The sequence below is a fragment of the Saccostrea cucullata genome, unplaced genomic scaffold, assembly GCF_032062105.1.
Source record: "Saccostrea cucullata isolate Sc308-1 unplaced genomic scaffold, CSIRO_AGI_Scuc_v1 ctg425, whole genome shotgun sequence".
Classification (NCBI taxonomy): Eukaryota; Metazoa; Mollusca; class Bivalvia; order Ostreida; family Ostreidae; genus Saccostrea; species Saccostrea cuccullata.
This window is the reverse complement of record NW_026930270.1, coordinates 368,642-396,313: the sequence shown is the minus strand read 5'-3', so window position 1 is coordinate 396,313 and position 27,672 is coordinate 368,642. Positions and strand designations below refer to the sequence as shown.

The 27,672-nt window shown below is 33.4% G+C and overlaps 3 protein-coding genes and 1 long non-coding RNA gene across 6 annotated transcripts; 1 reads left to right on the top strand and 3 right to left on the bottom strand.

Annotated features, from left to right (window-relative positions):
* Positions 1 to 5,076: 5,076 nt before the first annotated feature.
* LOC134283495 (uncharacterized) lies at positions 5,077 to 6,243 on the bottom strand. The gene is made up of 3 exons (XM_062765946.1): positions 6,126 to 6,243; positions 5,951 to 6,029; positions 5,077 to 5,547 (listed from the first exon to the last, which is right to left on the bottom strand). The coding sequence occupies exons 2-3, from the start codon at positions 5,958 to 5,960 to the stop codon at positions 5,213 to 5,215; spliced, it is 345 nt and encodes a 114-aa protein (XP_062621930.1). The 5' UTR covers positions 5,961 to 6,029; positions 6,126 to 6,243; the 3' UTR covers positions 5,077 to 5,212.
* Positions 6,244 to 10,836: 4,593 nt separating this feature from the next.
* LOC134283494 (uncharacterized) lies at positions 10,837 to 17,235 on the bottom strand. 2 transcript variants are annotated; one of them, XR_009995490.1, is made up of 8 exons: positions 17,127 to 17,235; positions 16,474 to 16,538; positions 16,304 to 16,395; positions 16,045 to 16,155; positions 11,882 to 11,984; positions 11,681 to 11,731; positions 11,278 to 11,436; positions 10,837 to 10,935 (listed from the first exon to the last, which is right to left on the bottom strand). It is a non-coding gene; the product is annotated as an uncharacterized LOC134283494 (long non-coding RNA). The 2 variants fall into 2 exon arrangements; XR_009995491.1 differs by lacking the exon at positions 10,837 to 10,935 and having other exon boundaries at positions 11,154 to 11,436; positions 17,131 to 17,209.
* A 573-nt stretch (positions 17,236 to 17,808) lies between these two features.
* On the bottom strand, positions 17,809 to 21,882 carry LOC134283491 (uncharacterized). Of its 2 annotated transcripts, XM_062765944.1 has the most exons (7): positions 21,767 to 21,882; positions 21,632 to 21,679; positions 21,248 to 21,314; positions 19,467 to 20,880; positions 19,152 to 19,302; positions 18,938 to 19,067; positions 17,809 to 18,649 (listed from the first exon to the last, which is right to left on the bottom strand). In XM_062765944.1, exons 3-7 carry the CDS (start codon positions 21,303 to 21,305, stop codon positions 18,300 to 18,302), a joined length of 2,103 nt encoding a protein of 700 aa, XP_062621928.1. In that variant the 5' UTR covers positions 21,306 to 21,314; positions 21,632 to 21,679; positions 21,767 to 21,882; the 3' UTR covers positions 17,809 to 18,299. The 2 variants fall into 2 exon arrangements, with proteins under 2 accessions (XP_062621928.1, XP_062621927.1); XM_062765943.1 differs by lacking the exon at positions 21,632 to 21,679 and having other exon boundaries at positions 17,810 to 18,649.
* Positions 21,658 to 27,482, top strand: LOC134283493 (uncharacterized). The gene is made up of 3 exons (XM_062765945.1): positions 21,658 to 21,689; positions 25,303 to 25,408; positions 26,798 to 27,482. The coding sequence occupies exons 2-3, from the start codon at positions 25,390 to 25,392 to the stop codon at positions 27,295 to 27,297; spliced, it is 519 nt and encodes a 172-aa protein (XP_062621929.1). The 5' UTR covers positions 21,658 to 21,689; positions 25,303 to 25,389; the 3' UTR covers positions 27,298 to 27,482.
* The last annotated feature ends 190 nt before the right edge of the window (positions 27,483 to 27,672 follow it).

Sequence of the window (27,672 nt, the reverse complement as noted above, 5' to 3'; positions counted from 1 at the left end):
CGGCAAATCTGGCCACATTAGTCGAAAATGTCCAGAAAGATCTCACAATTTCCCACAGCAAAATGACAAAGCTAACTCATCGCACCAGTTTCCAAAGAATAACCCAAACGCCGACGGACTGTCCTTGCGACCGGAAGTTCAGTCCATGAAGTATTAGATGAATCTCCGAAACGGTCACCGGGAAGCATTCGGTTATCGGCCTTGACAGGTTCATGCTGGTTTGCTAATGTTTTAATAAAGTCATTATGTATGCAAATGTTGATTGATACAGGGTCTGCCGTTTCACTCATTTCAAAAGATATTTTAGGAAATCTAGGTCTTTGTGATCAACACTTACAAAAAGTGTCTACCGAACTTAAAACTGCAGATGGGGAACCATTACAAGTCTATGGTCAAACTGAAATTACTTTGGGTTTGGGAAAGAAAGAGTTTAATATACCCGTAATAGTGGCAGAATTAGGTGATCTTTCAGGAATATTAGGTTTAGATTTCTTATCTAAAAATGATGTTTTATTCGATCTCGGAGAAGGTATATTGATTTTTCCTGATTTTCAAGTCCAGCTAGTGAGTGAAGATAATTTTGCTTGTGCGCGGGTTTATCTCGCAAAAGATATAGTCATTCCAGGTTCCTCTGAAATTTTTGTAGAGGGTGATTTAGGAAATTCACGTTTTAAGAGTTTAGAAGGTTTAGTTGAACCTCACTCTGGTGATAGTTTAGGTCAGGAAATATGTGTTCCAAAGTCCCTAGTAAATGTCAGTGATGGCAAGGTCCTTTTTTCAATATTAAATCTTAACCCAGAACCTGTCCAAATAAAGAAAAACACTCAAGTGGCGACCATTCAAGGTATAACAACTGCAACCGATTTGGTTGATAATTTCGAACAATTAGAGTGTAATGAAACTCAGAAAACTGAATGTTTACCTGATCATTTAAAAATCATGTTAGACAACGTTTCGTCTGAACTTACAGAAAACGAGAAAAACGAACTAATTTCGGTTTTATACCGATATACTGACGTGTTCGTGGGTTCAGATGGAAAACTAGGTCGTACTACCAAAGTTACTCATACAATAGACACTGGTAATAATAAACCAATCAAATTACCCCCACGAAGATTACCTTTAGCTCAGCGAGAAATAGCTGAAAATGAAATACAAAATATGCTCGAACAAGATGTTATTGAACCAAGTTTTTCTCCATGGGCATCTCCCATAGTTTTGGTTAAAAAGAAAGACGGAAGTACTCGATTTTGTGTCGATTACCGCAAATTAAATCATATAACCGTCAAAGATGCGTATCCCCTACCCCGAATTGATGAGTCAATAGATGCACTGTCAGGCTCAATGTACTTTTGTACACTTGATATGGCTAGTGGGTACTGGCAGGTGGCAATGAACGAAAACGATAAAGTAAAAACTGCGTTTGCGACCCATAAAGGACTTTACCAGTTCAAGGTCATGCCTTTTGGCTTAACAAATAGTCCTGCGACCTTTGAAAGATTAATGGAATTAATATTACATAGTTTACAATGGGAACGTTGTTTAGTTTACCTAGACGATGTGATTGTTTTCGGAAAAACTTTCACAGAAACGTTATCAAATTTGACAAAAGTTTTTGACCGATTCAGGGACGCAAATCTTAAACTTAAACCTAAAAAATGTATTTTATTTCGTGAAGAAGTATCCTTCTTAGGACACGTTGTGTCAAAAGATGGTGTGAAGTGTGACCCTAAAAAGATTTGTGCAGTTCAAGACTGGAAAACCCCCGAAAATGTCACAGAAATAAAAAGTTTCTTAGGACTAGCCTCATATTATAGGAAATTTATTCCTGAGTTTGCTACAGTGGCATATCCACTCACTCGTTTGACTCAAAAAGATGTTCCATTTACATGGAATAGTTCCAGTGAAAAGGCATTTCAAACACTTAAGAAACTTTTGATTTCATCCCCAGTATTATCATACCCAAATTGTCATGATACATTCATACTCGATACGGACGCTTCAAACGACGGAATTGGCGCCGTACTTTCACAAATTCAAAACGGCGAAGAAAGAGTCATTGCGTACGGCAGCAAGACATTATCTAAAACTCAACGCCGTTATTGTACGACCTATCGGGAATTGCTAGCAGTAGTCGTGTTTGTTAAACAATTCAAACACTACCTATGGGGTAGAAAGTTTTTACTTCGTACTGACCATTCGTCCTTAAAATGGCTTCGTAATTTTAAGGAACCCGAGGGTATGATAGCCAGATGGATATCTGTGCTTGATACTTATGATTTTGAGATACAGCACCGTAAAGGCTCTTTGCACATAAATGCGGATGCTATGTCTAGAAAGCCCAGACGTAGATGCCGTCAAGAAAACTGCGAATGCACTATTTCTACTGTAAATGCGATACAGTCTAAAAAATCAAATCATAATACTCGCAACGTAACAACTAACTGGTTAGATAAGTCGTCTGATGACTATGTGTCAAAACTTCAACAAAATGACCTTTCTCTAAAAACCATGAGTGAAATCATACATAGCGGCACAAATGTTTTAGATCCGGTTTATAGGACCGATCCTGAAATTCGACAATTATGGAATTTGAAAGATACTCTTGTATCAAAAGATGGTATTTTATATCGTCAATGGTTCAGTATTCCGGAAAATATCCATAAATTGTTATTAGTGGTACCAAAGTCAATAAGAAAAGAGATTATGTATCAATTACACAATCAACGTGTAGCGGGACATTTGGGTCGCGACAAAACTTTAGCTTCTATACGCGCTAGATTTTACTGGCCTGGTATGTCATCTGATGTAGAAAGATGGTGTCAAAATTGCACTGTGTGTGCACGGCGTAAACCAGGGCCAGGTCCAGGCAAATCCCCAATGCAGCATTGCCCCGCATACCGACCATTACAATGCATTGCCATTGATATAATGGGACCTTTACCCATGACAGAAAAACATAATGAGTATATAATGGTCATAGGCGATTATTTTACCAAATGGAAAGAAGCTTTTGCTCTACAAGACCATACTGCACAGACAGTTGCAGATGTTCTAATAAACGAATTTATATGTCGTTATGGTACCCCATACCGTATTCACACTGATCAAGGCAGAGAATTTGAGTCTCAATTGTTTTCTGAATTATGTGAAAAATTTGACATATATAAAACCCGAACTACTCCTTACCGGCCTCAATCAGATGGCATGGTGGAACGATTTAATCGTACCTTACAGCAAATGCTTTCATTATTTGTCAATAAACATAGAAATGACTGGGATGACCATCTGCCCTATGTTATGATGGCCTATCGTGCCTCTCTTCATGAAAGTACAAAATGTTCTCCAAATTTATTAATGTTAGGACGTGAAATAGACTTCCCTATTGACATAATTGCTGGTAACCCACCAAATCATGAAGAATCATGCATCAATGAATACATTGAATTCGTAAAAGAAGCTATGTCTTCTGCATTTCAGCATGCTGGAGAAAGTCTTGAAAGTAGCTTTAAGCGTCAGAAAAAATATCATGATCAGAATATAAAACACAGAACTTTCAATGAAGGTGACCTAGTTTGGAGGTGGTATCCTCCTTGGGCAAAGCAAAAGTTAGGGTTAGGATGGCGTGGTCCATATAAAGTCAAAAGAAAAATCAGTAATGTCACATATCAAATACAGTGTTGTAATACAGATGTTTTAGTTGTGGTTCATGTTGACCACCTTAAACCCTATTTTTCAGAAGAGTTAGACTCATCCAATTATGAACTCTACAATACCTTTGAGGTACAGACCGAGTATGACTCGAGTAGTGAATCACAAGAAATTATGACAAACGAACAAGAATCCTACAGGGAATGTTCCCAACACACAAGACATGGTCGTAGAATTAAACCTCCAACTCGTTTTTCACCATAAATCACAGTGTACATAACTAGGCTCTTGCATGTGAATTGTGTTAAATTTCAGTTGATAGTTATAATACTAACATATCATTTTATCATGGCATATTCATTTATCATCTTCACCCTCATTATTTGTTATGTGACAATACAGAGATGGAAAATTAAGTCTTTGAGACTAATCACTCGAAGAAATTATAACTTAAAGTTAAGATATATGAATTCATACACTCACCCTTTGAGGTCATTTTTGTAAACAAGGGTACATGTATAAATAGTTACAGGTATACTCATGTACATGATATTGTATTCATGCATGGAGTAATTCAAGTTATTGTTTCGAAGTACAGTAGGTCACAGTACCTGAGTCATGACTGATATATTTCAGTGTAGCATAGTGATCAGATTATTGCAATCTGTGTGCTTATACATACATAATATTTGCTATTAATATTTGTTTGAACATAGGTTTGCTATTTTACAGTTATTGTATACTAAATAGCTTGATGCCTACATAATTATACAATTATTGCATACTGAATAGTTACAGTTATTGTATACTGACTAGTTACAGTTATTGTATACATACTAGTTAGTTACCTACATATAGGAACTGATTGATGAGAGGAGACAAGATATATTCTCGACATTGAGTAAAATATATGACCTGTTGTCATTGTGACATTTTAGAAAGGTCCGAGTGTATGCAATTCATAGATTTTTCCTTTGGGGTTATACATTTTGTTCACAGAAAATTTTGTTAAAGAAAATATACAATACACTTTATTAGTGTTTACATGTACTTAAAATGGTAAGCAACCTGTTTGCTATTTCCTCAAACTATGTGTTTATTTATTTACAGTTTCATTTGGATCATCCTTACAACATTTTCATCATCATCATCATTATCATCATCGTTTGATCCCATCCTTATCATCGTTGTCATCATCACCCCTTTATATAGTCATGTCAATTATGGACACTGATGTCCTTGACCTTTTGGTCCACGATGAGGATCTTGCGGAACTTCTGGAATCTTCATCCTGCCCCTTTGAGTTCCATTCCGGAATGAGTTGTCCAGTAGTGTCCTGTGGTTTTACCTCCTTTACCACCAGGAAGAGTTATGCCAGGCACTGGGAGACGAAGCACAAGCTCCATCATGTTATCTTCTATTGTTCCATCCCAGGATGTAAGTCTACTTGCAAGCGAAAGACAGATATGCGTTTCCACCTCCGCAGTATTCATCACTTGTCCCAGCTGTCTCTAGAGAATCATCTCCAGCTGTGTCATCATGAACTCAAACCGAATAGTAATTACATTGATCCTGGCAGCCTGAAATTTGTTTCTCGTCTCCCAGTTGCACCGACCACCAGCACCCTGGAATCTGCTCCGCCACAGGCACCTGCGACCTCATCTGCTTCTTCCGTAAGTTCCTCTACCATCAGTTCATCCTGTCTGCAATCCGCCACATCATTGTCTTCTGTCATTTCATCAGAAACGCCATCCGTCATTTCATCTTTGCCTCCTTCGTACGTTGCTGCGCCTGTTGTGTCATCTGCGACCTTGCCAGACGTTCCTCCAGTACAGTTTTCCACCGAAACCGCTAGCCAAACCGAGGAGTCCTCACCATATTCGTTATATTCCGTCCCTGTTGAGGAGCAGAAGTTAGAACAGTTTATATTTGATATTGATTTTGAAATTGAACGTTTGATTAAATTGAAAGAAATAGCTAATGCAAGATTGAATGAGAGGAGTGAGCTTATGCGTGAGAGAGAGTTGAGACGAGAGTTAGAGAGAGAGAACAGGAGATTGAGGAGTGAGATTGACAGTTTGAAAAGGGGTGAGAGTGAGCGTGAGAATGCATATTTTTCTAGAGACGAACGTTTGGAGATGGTTTAGAGTGCGAACGGCAGTTTGAGTTGTTATAGAAGAAATAGTACTAGCTTGTCTAACCGTCTTGGTAAGAAAGTTGTATTAGAACCTTACAGGATTTTTGAAGAATAAATGTTGGTTTTGTTTTTATATATGTATGTCAACTCAACTTATCTTACCATATGTCATTCATCATCATCTTCATGTTTTCATTATTCCATTTTCATGTCCATCTTCATATTTTCTTCCTGTGTTTTCCTGAAATTATATATATATACATGTACAGTGAGCTATCGGAGAATTCATTATATATTCTCATTGCATTATCATTTCATATTTATATTTCATATTTACCTTGATGTTGGCCGGACTTTTCTCGTTCCACATTTTACGTTATTCACGTTTTCTCTACCTTAATATTCCGCCAGTGTGTCAGTGACTTTATTTCCGGTGATTCCGATTTAGACAGTCGTACCGTGTCTATATGTGCATGGACAGTTTGCACGAGGTTGTGTCGAGAACTATAGTTATAGTTTTAACAAATTATTTATTTGTCATTTGAATTTGTGCTTAAAATTTGAAGACAATGTTGTGATTAGTATTATTTTCTATTGTATGTATACCTGAATATATATGTACAGATAAATAGTATACAAGCCTGTGTATTATTATGTGACAATGTGTTGATAGTTGATACAGAGATATGACATATGTGCATATTGTTATAGAGTTTAACCTTATGTGATATAATTTATCTGTTGTTTTGTAATATAATGTTGTTGTGGATTAACTTAAATTGTTGATTGTTTTAACTATTGAGCGAGTATATGAGTGTATACATGTATGCAGTATGTATATGTATAATTACATATGTACTCTTCATATTTTTGAGAGAGAGACTTGAGTGATGTATTTATTTGCATATTTGTTGTTTTAATATATTGATGATATAATCATGCATACTTTATATCTTGAGACTTATGTCTTCGACATAAGGTCTTAAGGTGGGGGGAATGTAGTGGAGTCGTATATTTTAATTAGAGTTATCTCTCTTGGATCTTGGATGGGGTGCGCGGTTGTCATTGACAACCGGTGCCACCGTCTGGGATCCGGGCGTTTCCGTTCCGCGTCCTAGTTCAGTTCGTTCTTTTTAACTATCAGACTTAGACGTTTTTAGGAGTTTGTCTCCAATTTATTTATTTATCTACATATTTATATTGTTACCGTAATATTATTCGGTCAATTCCGATTACTGAAGTGCTGAATCTATCTATAAAGGTAAATACTTGACTACATTTCCCTTGCATTTCATTGTTTACTTGAATTGTTTCGTTATTTGTTGATTAATCAAATACTATTTATCTAAATAAATCAAAGTCATTTATCATATCTGAATAATTGTTGCTGTTCTTTATTGTTTACGATCTAGATCTAGAATCTCGTGATAATCCGGGATAATTTTAAGTGGACTTTATTACAGACCACTGTTACAATAGTTTAAGAATCGTGAAACTGTATTTATCAGATAATCTAATATGTTTTGCAATTGCAAATGATTGTTTTCAGTGTTAAGTATAGTTTACGGTTCTGAAACATAGATTATCGCATTAATTATGGTTTACAGATGTCAAATATATAGATTAGTATATGTTGTTAACTATAGTTTACATGCCGTAAACTATAGTTTATCGACTGTGAAACTATGTTTAGCTCATTTTTATGAATTTGGCGTGCCATATATAGCCTTTGCTTTAACGGGACATGGGCACAGTTTCAGCTAAAATTTCAAAAATTATTTTTTTCCATTTTTACAAATATATAATTAGGGTTTTTCTAATGATCATAAAAATTTAAACATCAGTTGTCCAGATAAAAGACAGATTTAGAGCTCCAAACCTTTGTTATGTAAACATGGTATGTGTCATGTTTTTGTTTACACAGGTTAATATACTAAATAAATATATGTTCGTTCAAAGTATATTTCAAATAAAAGGTAATTTTAAATACGATTCGACAGTTACTATTGACTTGCTGAATTTCATTTTGTTATAAATATGATATTTTCTATCTATGTAAACAAAAACAAGGCACGAGGCTTGTTTACATTATGAAGAAATTTAAGTTCTGTATCTTTTTTGCTAATCAACAAAATTTTTTTAATGATGTATAAATTTTTGCAAATCAATAGATGATGCCTTAGGTAGGAATTGCATGTAAACGTTAAAACTGGTTTTAAAAAATCAGTTAAAACTGTGTCCATGCCCCTTTATTATACAGGTCCCGATAAGGAAATAAATGGAAAGGTATGTAGTTTGTATTGAACTGTTATGCCAAAGTAAAGACTATAATTGATTGATAAATTACACTTTACTATTTACTACATATACATGTAGATAAAGCTATCTAAAATAGTTTTACCTTAATCTCAGTTTCTTGTTTAAATAATTTCAAATAAACCAGAACTCACTGCCAACATTAACACACGCACCAGCGGCATATTTACTGATATTAGTGCTTCCCCAGCTTGTATAAACCGAAAGTAGGAAATTCAGGTCAACATAGGGTAAAGGAATTGGCATTTTATCTATGATGTTTAACGATATAGTTAACGAAGTTTTCGCTACAGTTCAACATGTTATTGATCATAATACAATTCTCAGTGAACTACAATCGAAAACATTCAACAATTTCGTTGTCCAGAAGGTCGAAACAGAAATGCGTTTGTTGAAAATTAATGTAAATTGTGTTCAAGTCTGGGAGAAATTTGACCGATTAGGACGAGAGAAAAATCCTGCATGGAAGATAAGTTATTTCCTGCCTGTTTACACTGGAAGTTATTCCGAGGGACTGCCGAACTCGAGCGACATGGACAGACTATTAATAGCAAAATGGATAAACATTCAGGAAGAGGGTACGAATAGTCCTATTGCACACGATAACCGAGAGAGTGATGTCATGAATTTCTTTTACACAACAGAGGATTGTCACTTGGGATATATTAAAATCATAATTCCTAAAATAATCACTCATATTTTTAACGACGCTCAAATAAGAAGGTACAAAAGAGTGTCCTATTTACGAAGCAATTGCTTTGTCCACGACATGAAAACATGGATCGGTGCCGCACCACTTTCGGAGCTCCACGGACCTTCGCTTACGTACAGCGGGTATGAGGGTTTCTCCTACGATGAAGTATACGGTATAAGGTTAGCAGAGTGGCCATCTCTGGCGAAAGGCACGCTGGACAGGTGCAAACAGAAAACTCAAATTGATTTACAGAACTCTGATGTATACGCCGTTCCAGTTGGATATGCCCTAAGTATAACAAATGACATTGAATGGAGGTTATCGTTTACAATGGCAGAAAAAGCCTTAATGAAAACATGGTCTAACACTCATTTAAATTGCTATTATTTATTGAAACAACTGAAAATGATACATCTTGCTAACCCTGATTGCCTCAAGTCCTATTATATTAAGACTGTATTGTTTTGGATGACAGAGACTCTACCCGAAACATACTGGTGCCCAGAAAACCTTCTAAAGGTATTTGTCAAATCGCTGCGTATCCTTCAACGGTTCCTTTCTCAACATTGGTTACCAAATTATTTTATTCCAGAGAATAACATGATTGACCACAAATCAACAGAGGAATGTCGGGACGTGTCCGATAAGATATCCTCACTGTTTACAGGCAGAATTGATGTCATCATTGCAGAACTTATATGCGAGGATCAGATAGAGGATATTTACGATCTTGTAGGCTTAAAAAGAAGTATTCTACCACCTCGTACTACTAAAATTTGTCTACTTACTGAGAAATATTTACAGACTTTAAATGCCGAAATCTCGGGAAATTTGTTAGATGAGGCAGACATATTAAGTTCTTTGACTACATGTACAATACAGAATTTGAGTCAATGTAGAGCAATGGAGGAAATCATAGAAGACTTGCCACATTCGTTAACAAATGACGTTTCAGGGTCATTTGCAGTAATTCTACGTCGACTTGTGGCAGATTTTTATCACTCTCAGAAGACGAGGCAGTCACACGAAAAAGCAGAGAATCTGTACAAAGAAAGTCTCTCACTCAGATATCCCAGTGGGTTTGATGACAAATTAATCTCTGGGGTAGCTCATCTCGCTTTATTCTATTATCTAAATGGCAACTTTACTGCTGCGCTGGACTCAATAGAACCAACTTTAGAAACCATCAAGCAGAGCATCAGATCGGACACGACGTGTGGTTTCCTACATATAGCCATACCTTACTGCACAGATCGAGTGTGGAGGGATAAAATTTTATATGACATTCTGCAGTCGCAGTCTTTCTATTATCCGTTGTACATTAATGTGATTTCACTCATTCTTTATGTCGCAATAAGATCTCTTCTACTCGTGTTTGAGCCACGCTCCAAAGAAAGGGAACTCTTACAGTTGACTGAATTACTTGTCCAATGTGGACTTCAGAATTTGATCCCCTGTTTATTAGACACCTACGATTACCTGATATGTGAAGTCAGGGAACTCTTGCTCTCTTTCTCCATCCCTACACATACTTTATCTACGTATGTGATGCCGGAAATTACTACAAGAACTGAAAGGCTGAAAAATTACCACAACTGGAATGAAAATGAACCTAAGTCCACACCAATTTAATTTCTAGTTCGTCGGACATCTGATGAAAAAATTGGGGGCGAACGATCAATTAAACAATATTTACATTTTCGAAGACAATTTATTTTGGCAGAACATGAAAAAAGTGAGCGGACAATTATATTTGTTGTACTTTTTTTACTCACTGTTTTTCAATTTTAAGGAGGATCTCTACACCTGTAAAGTAGAACTGATTTTAGTTGCATGCATTTGTTTCTAATAATAGGCCCCATATCCGATAAAATAAGGTTCCAAAGTATTTCAATTTATTTTTTTAGAAATATTTGAAATATTTTATTTATTTTGTTAAAATCCCTCCTATCAATTTTTTTAAATGCCCATTGCTTTAAATTTCTCTTCAAAGTTTATTGTTATAAAATATTGAAATAATAACCAACAAAGTTAAAAATAAAATCAACATAATTTTTATTTAAATTTACAAAAATAGACAAAAGAAAAACTAAAACAGCATTTTCTTGAGAATAGCTGGTTGGATCCTCTTTAATATCTGATAAGATATATAATATCAAAGGGTAAAAACAATGAAAAAAAGAAATTGTGAAAAATTGAAAAACTGTCAAAAATTTATTAACATCACAAAAATTCAGGTTTGAGAGATCCGCTTTAAGAGTGGACTCAAATATCTTGGTACTGTTTTTTTTTTATAAACTTCAGATAAACTCTACTTGCACAAGTATTTAAAAAATGTCATACAAGGACATTGAAAGAAGTTCGTATTGTACATGTATTGTTTTTCAATTAGTTTAAGCGAAAATCATGGCGTTTCCAGTCAATGACAAAGACATGTATTTAGTGAATTCATGGTATTGAGAAAGGTAGATTTACTTACCGTTTTTATCCAACTTGCATGTGTTATCCAGTGCTATATATAACAAAACAAGTTAAGATGGTAAATGGCCAAAAGCGGTAAAAGAAATTCCTATAACCAAATGCACACTTCGTCTAAAATCTGCACGTTTCCTAGCCTTTCCACATAAAATTGTAAAACCTGAAAAAAAAAACAATATTTAACATTTTCAAATATCTTTCTACTAATATTACTTAAGACTGCATTGAATTTTGATATATTCATAGTGAGAAAGAAGAAATTATAAATAATTGAAAACTACATTTTATTCTTTTAATGAAACAGTTGTTCAAAGAGGGAGGTAATCCAATTACAAATATAAGACTGTAATTTCAAAGAAAGACAATTCATTTTTATGAAAGATAACTCTAAAAAATCAATAAACCTTATAGTCTTTTTCAAGAATTTGTGTAGCAATGATCCAACTGTGTACTGTCTGAAAATTAAATAAATACTCATTTTAATGACTAAATATTCTTAGGTTACATAGTTATAATGAAATATTAGGACAATTTTAATCCCAGTAATAAATTACATCCCCCCAAAAAAGCAGTGTATTGAAATAGGAAATGTAAAATGCACTTACTAAGGATAAACAAATTTCCGTCCTTCAAATCTGTATAAAATTCCTGTTCTGTTAATTCATAAACATCATCGTCCTTCTCACAACCATCCAGCCAATACTGCACCTGTTGTAATATATTTGTATAAGTCAGTTATGTTCATAATGAGGCAAAATATATTAAAATCTACTTTACTTAAAGACACAGACATGTAACACAAAGTAAGACATTACAAATACAAGACATACATATATAATTTACTTAAAGATAAAATGCTTTAATTTCTTAAATATTTAAAGTATACCATATTGCTAAAATTTTAACCACCTCACACCACTGGAATGTTATACTTCATTGTAACGAATTGTGATGGGTTTTGAAAGGAATAGTTTGAAATAAGAAGAAATTTTACCTATGTGGAGTTTGAAACAATACAAGAATAAAAATGTGTTACTTATTTTCAATTTAAAATTCTATACACAAAATGATTTTTTAATTTACTTCTCAAATAAAGTGTACCAAATGTTTAAGTACTGTTTATCACTCCATAGTCCATACCCCTTTTTAAAACACATTCAATAAGTTAAAAGTATTTTAGAGAAAATAATGTAGGTGATAGGAAGAAAATTATTTCATACTATGCCATATATTAAAAAAAAATATTTGCTATTTGCCCTCTACAGGCTTACTGACTAAAAACTTTACATTTTTTTTTGTATTTCCCTCATCAATTAAATATATATATATTTTTAAAATATGGCCCTAGTAATCAGTAAATCAGGTATACTAAAATTCATTCACTCAAGGTCTTGTAATGTTTACAAAGTCAAGTCAAATGAAAAATTATATTTAAGATATGCATTCTTCTTTTTCCTTTTTTGATTGAATTAAATTGAATATTGTCTTAGAAATATAAATAATTCATGAAGAAAAACTAAAATAACTTGACACAGTAAACAAAACTATCATTTATGAACTCAATACATATCTTATAAAGGTTTGGGGATGTGAAATTGTTACAGTGCAGTGTTTTCCCTAAGAACCAGCAGTCAGCCAAATTGACCGCTTTGACTGATAAAAATGCTGCCTGCAAATCAAACTTTGTTGTAAGGTTAACATAGCCTTAGCCTGTAACAACTCATCTTTAACCCATTACTTTAAAATAAAGGGAAAACACTGTCAGTGATTTACAAAATTTTCATTGTGTGATTTACTTACATGCAAACACACTATACCACTTTAAAAAGAGTTTAGTGTAAACTTCATATTAAAATGCTTAATACTGAAGTAATCATAAATTACTTTGAATATTCCATTCTCATAACCAACAATTTCACCATTCCATTCGACATTTTCGTATTCATCGTTTGTCCAGGTATGAATGATTTTTTTCCTAACTAGTGTAGATGGAATCACTTCCCGTTGGGTCCTTTCCCTCTTTAGCTTTATGATGGTTTTCAAGTTTTCAATTAATTTTTCAATCGTAAAAAGTTTTCCTTTTTCTGAGAATTTTGTCAATCCTTTATGTTGTTTTTCTAGAGGAAATATTGTTTTGTATAAGTTCAACTGCTTCTTCACCGCTGTAATTTTATCGTTTTTCTTCTTTATATGTTGTAAACTGTTGTCAACCTTGCTTTCCGTGTCCCATAATCCATCGTCTGACATCGAATCTACTGCTTTTGTCAATTTTTTCTCTTTTCTTTCTTTCATTGCTTTTACATTTTCTTGTCTTTCTCTTATAATTTTCAGATGATTTTGAAATAACAATTTTTTTTCCAACTTATTCTTACATAAAACTTCCCTCCCTTCCTTCCTAATATTTCCTAAAAGCTCTTTCTTCTCTGACACTGTCTTTTCCTTTAACCACTCACTTGTCTTATTTTCACTAAATAAAATATGGTTCTCTACACTAAAAACACTAGATGTTGGCGTATCCATCATTTTTTTGTCCAACCTGCCCATTAGTCTTTCTACAGAAATATTATTTGTGCCACAACTATTACATTTATTTACAACATCTTCAGATGGATTAAAATATTTTCCAGTTTCTTCAATAAAAGGACTAAACAGTGACAATGACTTGGTTTTTAAAGATACACAAAACTTTTTCAAAATCGAACATGTTACATCATTGTAAAAATCATCATATAAAACCTCCTCAAATTCATCAGTTGGAAGAAAAGGACCATAAAACAGAGAAATTTTTCTTGATAAAAGTAAAAAAGGTTCCTGTATACACAGATCTAAAAATTGAACAACTCTTCTGTACACGCTACCCATAGACAAAGCAGTGGGTAGCTCTTCTGCCTTGGACCAATAAGGTTCAGAAAATGAATTGCATATAATACCAAGTGCTCTTAAAATACATAAAATATGACTGTTTTGTAAGCCACACACGATAAAATCAGTACAAGAATTCAAAGAACTTTTTGTGGATAACAAATACTGTAAAATATGCTTTCTCATACCAAAAATTCCTACAGCATTATAAAACAAAACATTAAATCTATTCCCTTTGACTTTCACCACAGGTACTTTGTCAAAACCTTGTTCTTTTACATAGGTTGCTGTTAAAAAGGGATCACCTGTTCCATCTTTAAAAAAAAGTTTTGATACACATGAAATGAGATAAAAGGTGTAAGATTCATTACTTCTACAAGATACATTGTTAAAAGAAACATTTACATCTTTTTCAAAATTTAAAACTTCTTTCAAACACTGATCTGAAAACTGTAAAAGAGCATGTACAGAGCATTTAAAAGAATAAAAGTCCTTGTCACAATTAAAATCATCCCTGCATTTTTTCATTAAAATACCGTTAACTTTCTCTTCCGTAACACTACGGTCTGTCATAAAACTGGAAATTTTATTTAAAATGTCACAAGACTGACCATCAGTTATTTCATTTAAAATATTTAAAGTAGTTTGGACGTAAGTGTCAGCCTTGCCGTCACTTACTTCTTTTAAACCAGCAGTAAAAATATTATTATTTTTGGCTATTTTCACACCATAAAAATGTCTCCCTTTTTTTGTGGTAGCATCTCTATGCATAGTTAAATTTTCTGTATTTAAAAAATTTTCTTTTAACTGTTTTTTACATAAAATACCCATTTCATTGCTAAAAATTGCATTAGTACTCTTAGATGGCAGTTCTTTCACTTTAAAATTCACTAAAGATAAAACAGCATTAACTACTGGTTCGACATGTTCGATACCAATGTTATGAGATCTAAAAAAATATATAAGTTCCCTAATCCTATGATCAAATGGTCTACCTCTGGTATTTTCCCTAAAATCTAAAACTTTAACTGTGTCACACCCTTCCTGTTCTTCCTCTTTTTCACAACGTAAAATATCAAGTTCTTTTTCTAAATCATTTAAAATACCATTTAATGAGTTGCACTGAACACTTTTGTCTCTAAGTATTTTATCTACCGGTACACATACTTCTTTGTCTTTTTTCCTGTCTATCTTCTCTTCTTTTTTCATTTTCCTTGATACATGTAATTTTGATCGCAGATCTTTAATAATTCTGTCTTTCCTTTGTATGGCTTGTTCATATCTCCTACTTTTAATTTTCTTTAGCTGATCTTTCAATAGCAACACTTTCTTCTGTAATTGAATAATCTGAATACCCTGGTCTATTGGTGCTGGTGCTGGTTGTGGTGGTGGCAATGAGGGTGGTTCAGCTCTAGAAGTCACTTTCACTGGTACACTAAATGTACTTGTCAAAAAATGTTCACATTCACAATTTTTTTTCCCTTTAAGCTGTTGAATCTTTGCTTTAGTTCTTTTAATTTTAACATAAAGTGATTTCTTGTCAATTTCTTCCCGACTTTTACCTACAACTCTGCATATATCACTCTGAATTGAATTGATGTTCCCTTTGCATCTTTCATATATTTCGACCACTAATTTGTTGGTTAGGGACATTTTGGTTATGATAAGTTAGTTTTAACAAATATATTTACCCTATATACACATATACTATGTTGGCTGTTTTGAAAGAAATGATGATATTGCATGTTAGTAAAACGAGACAAACACTAGACGATGCACACACATCACACACATATATAATTCATACTGATAGCGTCGCCTGCATTGGTATTATTTTTATTTCAGACTGACAGATGGACAAGTTCCATAATAAGTGATCCCTCTGTATTATTTAATAAATACATACCTTAAAAGCTCAACTGAATAAATCTTTTTTTTTTGTCTTTTTTCTTTTCTTTTCTTTTTTTTTTCAATGTCTTTAGGAAAAATCATCAATGAAGAAAAACCAAAGATGAATCTGAAAATAAAATTCATAATATATATATTTAATTATTTATTATTTTAAAAAAAATGTCATTAATAATTTCAAAGAATTGCAATAAATTCTTACATTTTATATGTGGCCAACTTTATAAGTGTTATTATAAATATTGTAAAGAAATTACCCTTGAGTTTTCCAACAAGGGGTATGTACAGGAATAAACAAACAAGCGAAAGAATATTTACACACAGTCTCTGGCTAGGTAATCAGTGAAATCTGGAAGAACAAAATGCTTATTGTTGCAAATACATGTACTTGTATGGAAGCAATGACATTTAATGAAATTCTATTTACCTTGATTATCCGGGAAAGTTTATTTACACCTCATAAAGCATCCCAATATAACTGTTGAAATTTATCTGCAAAAAGATATATAAATCACTTTTTTCCTATGATATATTGAAAAAGACTATGATGAAAGGGAGGTAACTCAATTATTAGAATGGTTGAAACTATTGGGAGGCATAAAAGTAATTGAATAAATTAAACTCTAACTTGATTTTTCGTAAATATATATTTTAATATCTTAAATTTACATATATCAATTAATTATTGAAGGAAACTATGAGTGTGCCCTCGTGTTGCCATTATAATATCAATTTTCCATGTCACATTACTGAGGCATTAATCTTTAAAAAATCAGCAAGAGAAAGCCATAGCTTCCAAAATTTCAGTAATCGTACATATTGTAGCAGTATGTCTACCGCTTACGAAAATGGGTGAAACTTGAGCGTACCCTATCATTATCCTCCAAAAAAAAAATTTATTCATATTTTCATTACGCCCGTGTACATAATAAAATACCATTATTCGTGCTTTACGCGATTTTCCAAAAACAAAACACTGTATAAAAGATGATTTATACTCAAAACTTACCAGCATTACTCAATTTTTGTTATGTCAAGGTCCTATCTTATTTTATATAATTAATAACAAAAAATACTTACTTACTCCGAGCCATATGAAGTCAACATGGCCGACTCTGAACAAGTTCTGCAATAGATTAGAGTTATCGTTCTTGGCAAAGATGGCGTTATCTGGAAAGGCTACGTTTCCCATACTTGTAAACAGCTGACAATCAATGTTGATCAAACGTTTGGGTCATGCGAAATTTCACCGGGTATAACCATTCATTCGGGTGTATACAAATCGTGAACAGAATATCCTCTAGTCGATAGGAAGATAATACATATGTCTTATCTGATCAATTTTGCATTTTTGGGGGGATATATTTTGCTGGAAAGCATATATGCTTATTGAAGAAAGAAATTTCTGAGTGTATGGCGTTTTGACACGTAATGATGAATTACCATATGGACAAGCCATGTTTTATATCATTTTTTTCTCACCTAAAAATCTTATTCTAATAAGTTTGTAAATGTATTATTTAATAATTAAATAAGTAGAAATTGAATAAATTGACAAACAATTCATTTTTAAAGAAAGGATACGTATTGGGCAGTACACTACATATTAACTGATGTGATATAATGTACATTCCATCCACAATATCGCATGTTGTGTTATACTCGGTGATTTATCGGTGTTAAGTGAATTTCAATCTGATCATGTTGGATCAAAATGGCGTTTTTACGGAAGTACGCCATGTTGTGACGTTGTAGAGAGCCCCCTTTCTTTTTGTTAAATACAATCGAATGGGGTCAGATGAGCAAAAAATACAAAAATAGGTATGGCCTAAATAAAACTGGCACGTACCGTTTAGAAAATTGTCAAGGAAAAAATACATAGAACAGAACCGTTTATGTTGATCTGTTATATATTTAGCAATACATGAAAATGTGTCATTAATGGTCATTGTTGTTTATTTGTAAATGGCAGTTCTTGATAAAGGTATCTTGACTATAATGTGATGTGTTGTTTGTTTTTTTCTGCATTATAAAACTTCAAACAATTATAGCATGACGAAACAAAGAAAAACATTTGCCAAACAAAATCAAACGTTTGATTATCTATTCAAAACAAGAATTTGGTTATTTTCTGGTTATCAACTTTAAAAACAAACGATCTTGCAAAAACGTGCATACAGTTGTATGAGTACAGAGGTTCATAATGAAAGACAGAGAGTAACTGCTGACTTTAGCTATAAATCGTACATGTATCTACGCCTTCATTTTCTTGGAATTATTTGATGTGATCACGTTGAACCCGCATCCGACGAGGAATTTCGAATCAATCACGTGACTCATCTCATTTACTTCCTCTTCCGCCTTGGATACGTCTGTTAGTCTAGGCATGCAAAGCACGAGGAGAAGGAATATTGACAAACCGGTGGCTAAGTAATGTAATGATTCGTCAGATCTACAGCGCAGACAGAAGTCGGAACTTTCCATGTCAAACACATTGTTATCCACATGAATACAAAAATGTTCCTCCTCTGACTTAGGCACTCGGACATCAATATACTGAGTAGATTTGTCCTCTAACTTGTGGAATTTCACAGAAAGATACCCTGAAAGTTAACAAAAACCTTATTTGTCAATCAAATTGTAAATTTTGGTTACCAGTATTTTATTTTTGATTTAATGCTTTTATTTTTGCATGAAATATATTTTTAATGTTCCGTTCCGTGATCATAAAAAATATTTAACATTTCATTCTTCCTAATTTTCAAATAATACTATATTTAGACAAGAATATCTATCGTTGGTTGCAGCAGCGGAATATCTATTTTTGTTTATATGTTAAAATGGGCACATTGTCATTTGGAAATTCAACACTTCAATAAAACATTAACTACCTTCTTTCTTGTCTTGAGAACTGATCCATCGTCCTGTCAGCACAGCCCAGTCTCCGGAAGTCTGTCTGATCAGCACAGCCCGCTCACCGAGACGCGGATCTAACGTGGCGTACCAGTTAGGATTGGAGACCTGTGTATCCAAGTAGAAAGTCAGGCTATTCTAGTCGTTTAGTTTTAAGAGCTTTGTATAAGTAGTAAAAAAAATTAAACGTACCTGAAATGAGAGCGGTAAATGGCTCGAGTCCACTGTCTTTGCTGAGCAGACAATTTTTGCGTTCTGTATGAATTGTATATCAGCTTCAGATCGATGAGGGCTGTACACGAATCTACATTCAACATCGCCAACATTGCTCTCATTTATAAATCTAGTAAGTAACAAAACAATTAGATGTAACATCGTTTCATTCAGGTAAAAGTTTTAAACATAAACATAGTATTAGATGTAATTTAAAAACAGTAGAACAAAAAAAAACGGATTTAAACTTTTCACTGCACAGAGCTTTCTTAAAATTAAATCCTTATGTCTTACCTGTGTTGGGCGACATAGCCAGCCCCACACTCATTAGGCTCTAGTTTTGTTGGTTCTATCGGAAACACTCTGTCTATATCGTGAGGAACTGCACATACGGAGAACTCTCCCGTGTTGAAGGAGTAAATCGTATCTGGGTAATGCTCTGTGATGCATCCAGAGACGTAAGCCAAGTTCTTGTCCTCTCCCTCTAAAGACACAGATTCTTGGAAGCAATAAACACTTGAGCGATCTAGCAATTGATGCAGATCAATTTTACCTTTGCCTACTATTACTTCACGAGAAAAAATAGTCCCTTTCCGTACTTTGAGATGGAATATCAGCCATCGCCGGGAATGCAAGCTACATGAAAATAGTTCGTTCGCAGTCCATACCATGGTGGGTCCAAAAAGTTCAATTGTAGGTTTTCTGATTTTAACTTGATCTTCTGTTAAAAATATTTGTAAACTGAAATCGAGTCCATATTCTCCCTCTGGAATTCTATCAATAGATAGAGAGTCTAATTTCAATTGTAGTCCGAGTCTGGAATGGGTTTGATCATCACGGTAACATATAGGAGAGTAGAGTTCGTCTGGAGAAGGACCACGATACATCGCCCCCGGTGTATTAAAATCTTCTTGATACATTTCCCGCCATAGTCGTCTTGTGTCGATGGTAGATAAGGTTAGTTTGGAATCCGGGGACCTATCTACGGTGGTATCGTCGTGAACTAGAACTTTACCCAAAAGGCGGATAGTATCATCTTTGTATGCAAAGGGATGCAACTGATGTGTGTGCCAAATCAAATCCTGATCGTAACATGGAACTATAAAGAGTTTAAATGAATTTTTGCGAAGGAAAAGAAATTTCTGGTATCTCTGCACAGATAGTGTTAGAAATTTCCTGTCGAGATAATGAGGCAGAGACACGTTATAATAAAAACAGCTTTGGCGCAATATAGCTGCCTCTAGATCGTAAGAGATACCAGATTTGAATTCTGTCCCAGAGGATGCCTCTAGCATTTTATCCATTGATAGTTCAACTTCAAAAGGTTCGTCCTTATACTTGGCATTCCATAACTGTTTTGATCGCTTCAGTACGTACTCCCTATCATGGTAACGGACCAAGCGGTGATTGACCATGCCTCCAAATAACGTCTTACAATCCTTCTCATAGGTAACAGGACACAGTAGATGGCAGTGCCAAAGCCACTCAATATCAAGAGGGGCTGTTAAACGCTCCTGCGCATGCTCCGCAGCTAGAGGAAGCCACAATTGTTCATATCTCCTTCTGGTATTTTGGATGTGTTTGACGGATTTTAGTGCCGGGTATTTGTCTACTGTGGACAAAAACTCGACTTGTGCCAGGGCCGCTTCTACAAGGTCGACACTAAAGGTCTGACTTAATGCCTGTTTATTGCACTCGGAGACCGACACTGAAATAAAAAAGTCATTTTCAAACAGCACATGTATAGGAGATTTCATCAAAAAATGTTTTACATGCCTTAAATACATGAGTTCGTAATTTCTTTTATATACAAAGTAAACATGTTGCTTTGTACTCAACTTTACTTATTTGAGCTCCATTTTGTTTTTACATAGATACAGCAGGTAGAATTAATTGTCTTTATTTAGACCATTTCTCGCTTTCATGATACAGTGCCTTTCAATAATGCAAAATTCTTTTTTTTAATGCTCTTGTAGCTTTAAAACCAGTAAAGAAATTCTGTTTTGATCTTTTGTATGTTCTTCATGTACTTGTAAAGTACTCATATCTATGGTTTACCCAAAAAGAAAACTCACATGTTTTTCCATCCACAAACGAAATGCTTGCAACTGATTTTCTATTTGTTCCTTCCATAATTGTATGCTGAAAAGGGAAAATACATTTTGAAATGAACAGGAGTTTGGTCACACAATTAAAATTACTCACAAGATTTCCCAGACAAGACATTTTATTTATTTATATTATTGATAAAAGTTTGGTACAAATAAGATATAAAAAAAGACACATGACTCTTTACATGTACCTCATTTTAATGATATATGACAATACTTATTACACTAAAAGTGTTTGTCAAACAAGACATTTACATGTTTAGATCCTATTAAGATATAAAAGCTTTAAGGCTATGTGATTTAATGTATGTGGTTTAAAAAATTTACATGTATATATCCTTTATGAACCTCAGTTCCTTTCGCCTTACGTGTAAATAGCTGTGCCAGTTGTTCCACCTGTAAACAGGTAAAGGTGTACACAGTACAGGTATATTTTAAATACAACAAATAATAACTGTTACTGTTTAATTACGACTTCTTTACCTGTAAGAATTAGACCAATATATTGAAAGCCTGACTGGTTTCCTCGTCTGAAGCCTAGTGTACAATTTATTGTCTACTTTGTTAACGATAATGCTAGGTGCTTCTCAGGTAAACAAATGAAGAGTTCCAAAAGGAACAGTAACTCTATCAAAATATCAAATAATAGTAAATCTATAAAACAGAAATAGATTATGTTTTTTTTAGATAGGTTAAAATTCTGATCGGGATTAGCCGAAATGGAAGTAAAAAATATTGAATATCTTCCATTTTTTCTTAATTTTATTTCAATTTCTTTTTAAAATATGATTGTTTGAAACATGTTCTCCCTAGTTTTCATTAGTTTAATGACGATTTAAATTGTGGGTTTAAAAATATTCACTATTTTTATAATTTCAATTTCAAAACTAAATATGTTTTTCTAGCCTTTCTTTAATGTTTAATATTTCATTAGACATTCATATTATGTATAAAAGGAAATCAAATGTTAAACTATAATGAAAGCACCTCATTTGCAAGTGAAATATTTTTTTCTCCCTTTTCTCTGAAAAAAAAAATAATTAAGGACTTATTCTGGCATGTAATTCCTTCTTTAAGTAATTGAACCTTTAATTTCCAATTTAATTTACAATTTACTACAAAAATACTTAGTTTTCCAGACAGATTACGAATATACTACTTAAGTATTTATATTTAAAAACTAACTGTTTACAGATAATCTAGGAATGGCAACATCGCCCTGCTGTTCCTGGTATAGATATGTTAGCGTTCTACTTATTATTAAACATCACATTAAATTTAGCAATATTATGTTTATTATATGGCCTCAAGACAAACGTACCTATTTACAAGTGTAGTGAAATGTACATACATGTACTTTACTTAAAGTTCTACTTTTTTGACATATTAGTTGCGAATTAATTATAGTATCAATGAGAAAGGTAAGAGTTTTTCTCTGTTTGTTTATTTTCCTTGTTGACTGTACGTGCACGTAAACCGATGTATTCAAAATTCAGTGCGCTTGCTGGATATGGAACATAATACTAAAATTTGCGCACACCTGTCTAGTCATGTATTGTACCTTATGTTATGAATTATATTTAGCGCATCTTTAGAATACCAAATTCTGCTTTTTTGAGCACTAACAATGATTTCATTTTTTTCAAATACATTTGTGAAATAAATTCAAAATAGATTTCAAAAGCAAGGCTCGGAAACATTTTACACCCATAAAGTATTTAAATTCAGAATATCCTTAAAAGTTTCACTTATTTTTTTTTATGCCTTGAATTTAATACAAATCAAATATAACTTTAAACATCATAGTTGGTAGAACACCAATTTCTTAGGACCTATTTACACTTGTTTAAAACTGCATAACACTTAATTGAAAGAATATTAATTTAACACCCCTGTCAACGCGCGACCGGCAACGCTGATCAATGCGATCGGCAACGCCGATCAAAACATCGAAGAAGAAAGTATAGTAGGGGGTAAATTTTAATAGATTTGTATGTGCTGGAGTGTAACCAGCTAAAAATAAAATTGGAAAACATTTACAGTTTAGGATTTACAGAGAGTAAATTTGTTTCACAGTTTCTGTGTAAATGGTACTGATAAAATCGACAATGTTCAAAACATCAAATTTCCATGCTTTGAAATTTTTTTTATTGTTGTTATTACCTATCAACATTTGCTGCTTTTGTTATGTGACGGTTCTTGAAAGTATGAACTTCCTGATTTTGAAATTAAAATTACATACATTATACAAATTTTAACTGGAAAATTTGACAACCGAGAGGCGATCGTCAACGACATGTATCTTCTTACGAAGCGATCGTACAACATGGAAATAGCGATCGTGCAACACACGAAATAAGAATAGCATAAATCAGAGAAACTTCTTGTCAGAAAGTTTATTTTGATATAAACAAATATTTCACATTTAAATTAGGCAGTCAGTCATTGTTATATACCTTTTTAACTCTTAAAATTGTCCTACATTACATGTAATATAGAAAATAGAAATTAACTACGTAGATTATAGAAAATTGAAAAAATTGAAAAAGAGCAAAAATGCAAAGTAACTAAATTTTCATAAGTGTCACCCCCCTCCCCCCAAAAAAACCCCTAAATATCTTAGATGGTTTATCATGCAAAGTGTAAGTAAAGGAACATTTTCTAAGGGAAGGGGTGTCATGATTCAAGTTCTTGAACAACCAAATTTTATCCATAAATTACCAGGTGCCTTGCTCCGATTTGACTATAAAATGCAAAAGGGGGACAACCAGCCTATTGGTTTAGCTCCCCCCCAACTTTCAGTTTGCTTCCGACGCCTATGAAAGTAAAGTTTTCAACCCCACCCCACCCCCGATTCTAGACTGTACATGTACGTACATGATATTAAAAATTTTCAATTAATTTTTTAAAAAGTAATACTTATAATAGTTTTCAGTAAATTAAAAAAAAATATATATACTGTAATACATAATGCTGTTGTATTAACACGTGCGTGTACAACACATTTTTTGTTTACTGAAAATTTTGGTAAAATTGCTCTAGATATGCAAATTCCTTTGATCGTAATTTTCATAGTATTGATACATATCTTTTTTATTTTCTAAAAAAAAAATATCAGTTTTTGATATGTATGCCAGCTCCTGTATAACTGAACTGGCATTTTATAGACAATAAAACAATTTTTTTCTATAATGCTAAAATTCGGTCCTATAACACTCTATAGGTATCTAATCAAATAATATCAAGTTTTTGGGTTCATGGAGTTTTAATTTTTTTTTCTCCCAAATACGGACATTATTCAACTAATAAACAAGAACGTCAGTAAAGTTCGCTCTTTCCTTCTCGAAAATCAAATGCTTGGTATTTCGTTCTATTTCGAAAGACTTTCCACCCATACCACATGGCTATCTATTACTTTATTTCATTAAATGTATTTTATAAATTTTAAGTTGCACGATCGCATGTTTTTCATATTTTCTTTGTTGTACGATCGCATAATATAAAGTCGTTGCCGATCGCCAAAACGTCTGGCATGTATTCACTTCCAACCGTTATTTTTACGCTTTCTATTGGATGAAGAACTTCAAATCGGATTAAACATTTATGATTGACCTATTTAGAATTGCAGATGTGCCCTTTGGACTGTCGGGTATACGTAATAAGGTAAAAAATACCACTTAAACGAGCTTCGTGTGTTACGTAAGGGCAGTCATGTTCAAGGAAAACTTAACTTTAACACAATATATGATAATTTTTAATGCGTAGAGGACTTCCAGGGTGTCAGACATGCCTAGCAGCATTTAAAAGGTCAGAAATGTTGAAGGAAAATTGCGAGGAAATACTTCAAATAGAACAAAACAATGTTTTATTTAATCTCATCTTCCTCGTGTACTTGAATTTAACTATCGGATTTGCATCAGCGTTGCCGATCGCGCGTTGACAGGGGTGTTAAGGTACAGAGAAATAGAGGGGGAGGTAATTTTTAGCAAATTTTTTTTTATAATCTTTATCATTTGAAGGAGTATGTGATAATTCTCCTGTCGTTACCCCTCATATGGGGAGATTGGATCCCGCCCCTACTAAGACCACGGCACCGGTCCCTAGATATGGCATCACTGTGTGCAAGTAAGTTAACTTATTGTCTTTCGAGTTAAAAAAAAAATCAGGATTTTCATGTACATCAACTCAATTCCTTCTGAGATTCATTGTTGGCATGCAGGGGAAATGAGAAAAGGAAAGGAAAATGCCTTTGTGAATTATTCAGGAAGGGATTGATTCCAGAAAAGAAAAATCATCTAGAAATATTAGCACGGCCGTTACAATTGAATATAAGATGTGTTTGTGAAAATAATACTGATACCTTGTATGGCAACATAGTGAAGATTAAACTTTTCATAAATGGAAATTTAATAGATTATTACTCAAAGTAGGATATTCTCACTTATATAATTGTGAAATATGAATGTAAGACAAGGTTAAAGTTTTTTTTATAAGTATTGAAATCTCCAAGGTCAAGGTTAAACGATCAAGATAATTGGTATCCAATGAAAGATCTTGCCGCAAAAAATTAAAAATGTGAAGTATGGAAGCCTTAGCACTAACCCTTCAAAAGTTATGGCCAAGGTTAAAAATTTAAAAAGTAGGTCAAACTTCAATGTCAAGGTCATAGGGTCAAAAGTTTTGATGTCAAATGAAAGGTATTGTCACAAGGATTAAATATATTTAGTATGATAGCACTAGCCCTAACCCTTTAAAAGGTATGGTCAAGGATTGCTCTTTTTCTAAAGTAGGTCAAACCCCAAGGTCAAAGGGTCAACGTTCTTGATATCCGAATGAAAGGTCTTCTCAAAAGCATTACACAATACACATATAAAGTACGAAAGCCTTACCCCTTACAATTCAAAAATTATTGCTAAGGTTAAAGTTTTTTCATCAGAACGGAAATCTCCAAGGTCAAAAGGTCAAAGTTGTTGGTATCCAATGAAAGGTCTTGAAAGGTACAAAAATACATGTATGAAGCATAAAAGTCCTGGTTTCAACTGTTCAAAAGATATGACCTTGGTAAAAGTTTGGAATATTTGTGTAAAAGTGGTTCAAACTCCAAGATCAAAAGGTCAAATTTGGTGGTACTAAGGAAAGGTCTTGTCACAAGAAATACACATGTGAAATAAGAAAGTCATAGCTCAACTAATTAAAATCAAAAGTTATGGAAAGATTGAAGTTTTTTTTCTGACTAAAAGACAGACAGAGAGACAGCTAGACAGACAGACGGACACGATAAAAAACTATGTACACCCGAAAGTTCGTTTACGGGGGCATAAAATGTTTTATCATTCCATTTTGATATTTAGATCTAAACAAAAAATATATGTGATTATTTCTCATATATTTTCAGAAATCTTTCTCACAACCCTCTTTGAGACAGTGTTTTACATTAAGATATGTCAGCTCTATTTATAGTGAGACGGCACATGTTTATATCCTTTAAATTGTTTTTCTTTTCAAATTTTATAGTGCCAAGAACATCTGACGAGTCACCGTACTATTTCGGAACCTCAGATTTAGCATGTGTAACAACAAAAGGCCGTTTACATTTAATATCAAAACGATCCATCCAGATAGACTCCGAAAGAAACAGAACCAAACGAGCGGCCCCAGAGAGACACGTGTTGGCCCCGACCCATCGATGGATTTACTACAAAGGATATTTCTTTGAATGGGGGACGGATGCTGGTACGAAGAACCGTTTATTTGGATTATTGAATGACGCAAATAGTTATAGCATAAAATCAGGTTTTCCGTATAAAGCAGACAAATGTAATTGGATGATGGAGTTCCTACCCGCGGGTTACTCGAGCGTGCCAGCGGAGTGTATTATGGGCTGTGCGGTCAATTATCGGACAATGACGGGAGATTACAGCCTCCTAAATAACAATTGCCACCATTTTGCAAACACTATTTCAAATATTTTATGTTCTAATATTTGTCCTGACTGGTGTACTACACCCCTTTAAATGTTATACATCATGAAGTCTCAATGTACTTTCACTAAATGTTATACGACGTGAAGTCTCAGTCATGAACTGGTAAAACACTTAGTGTGAAATTATTTTTATTTTTCAGTATATTGTTCAAAAGTTATAACAAGAAAGACAAATGTGATAAGAGGTTGATTTCTGAAGGGATTGTAAATAGTTTGATTTTTTTAAAATTTGAAATTGAAAATAAACATATATACATGTAATAGTTTTTGTTTATTTGTATCGTTAATGTTAATGACTGTCTGACAGAGTCTCCCGAAGGCTATTTGTTTCTTCTATAAATTTTTACCTACATGTTTCTGATCATGAGTTTGTTGTTAAAATTGGATCATTATACTAGTATATTAC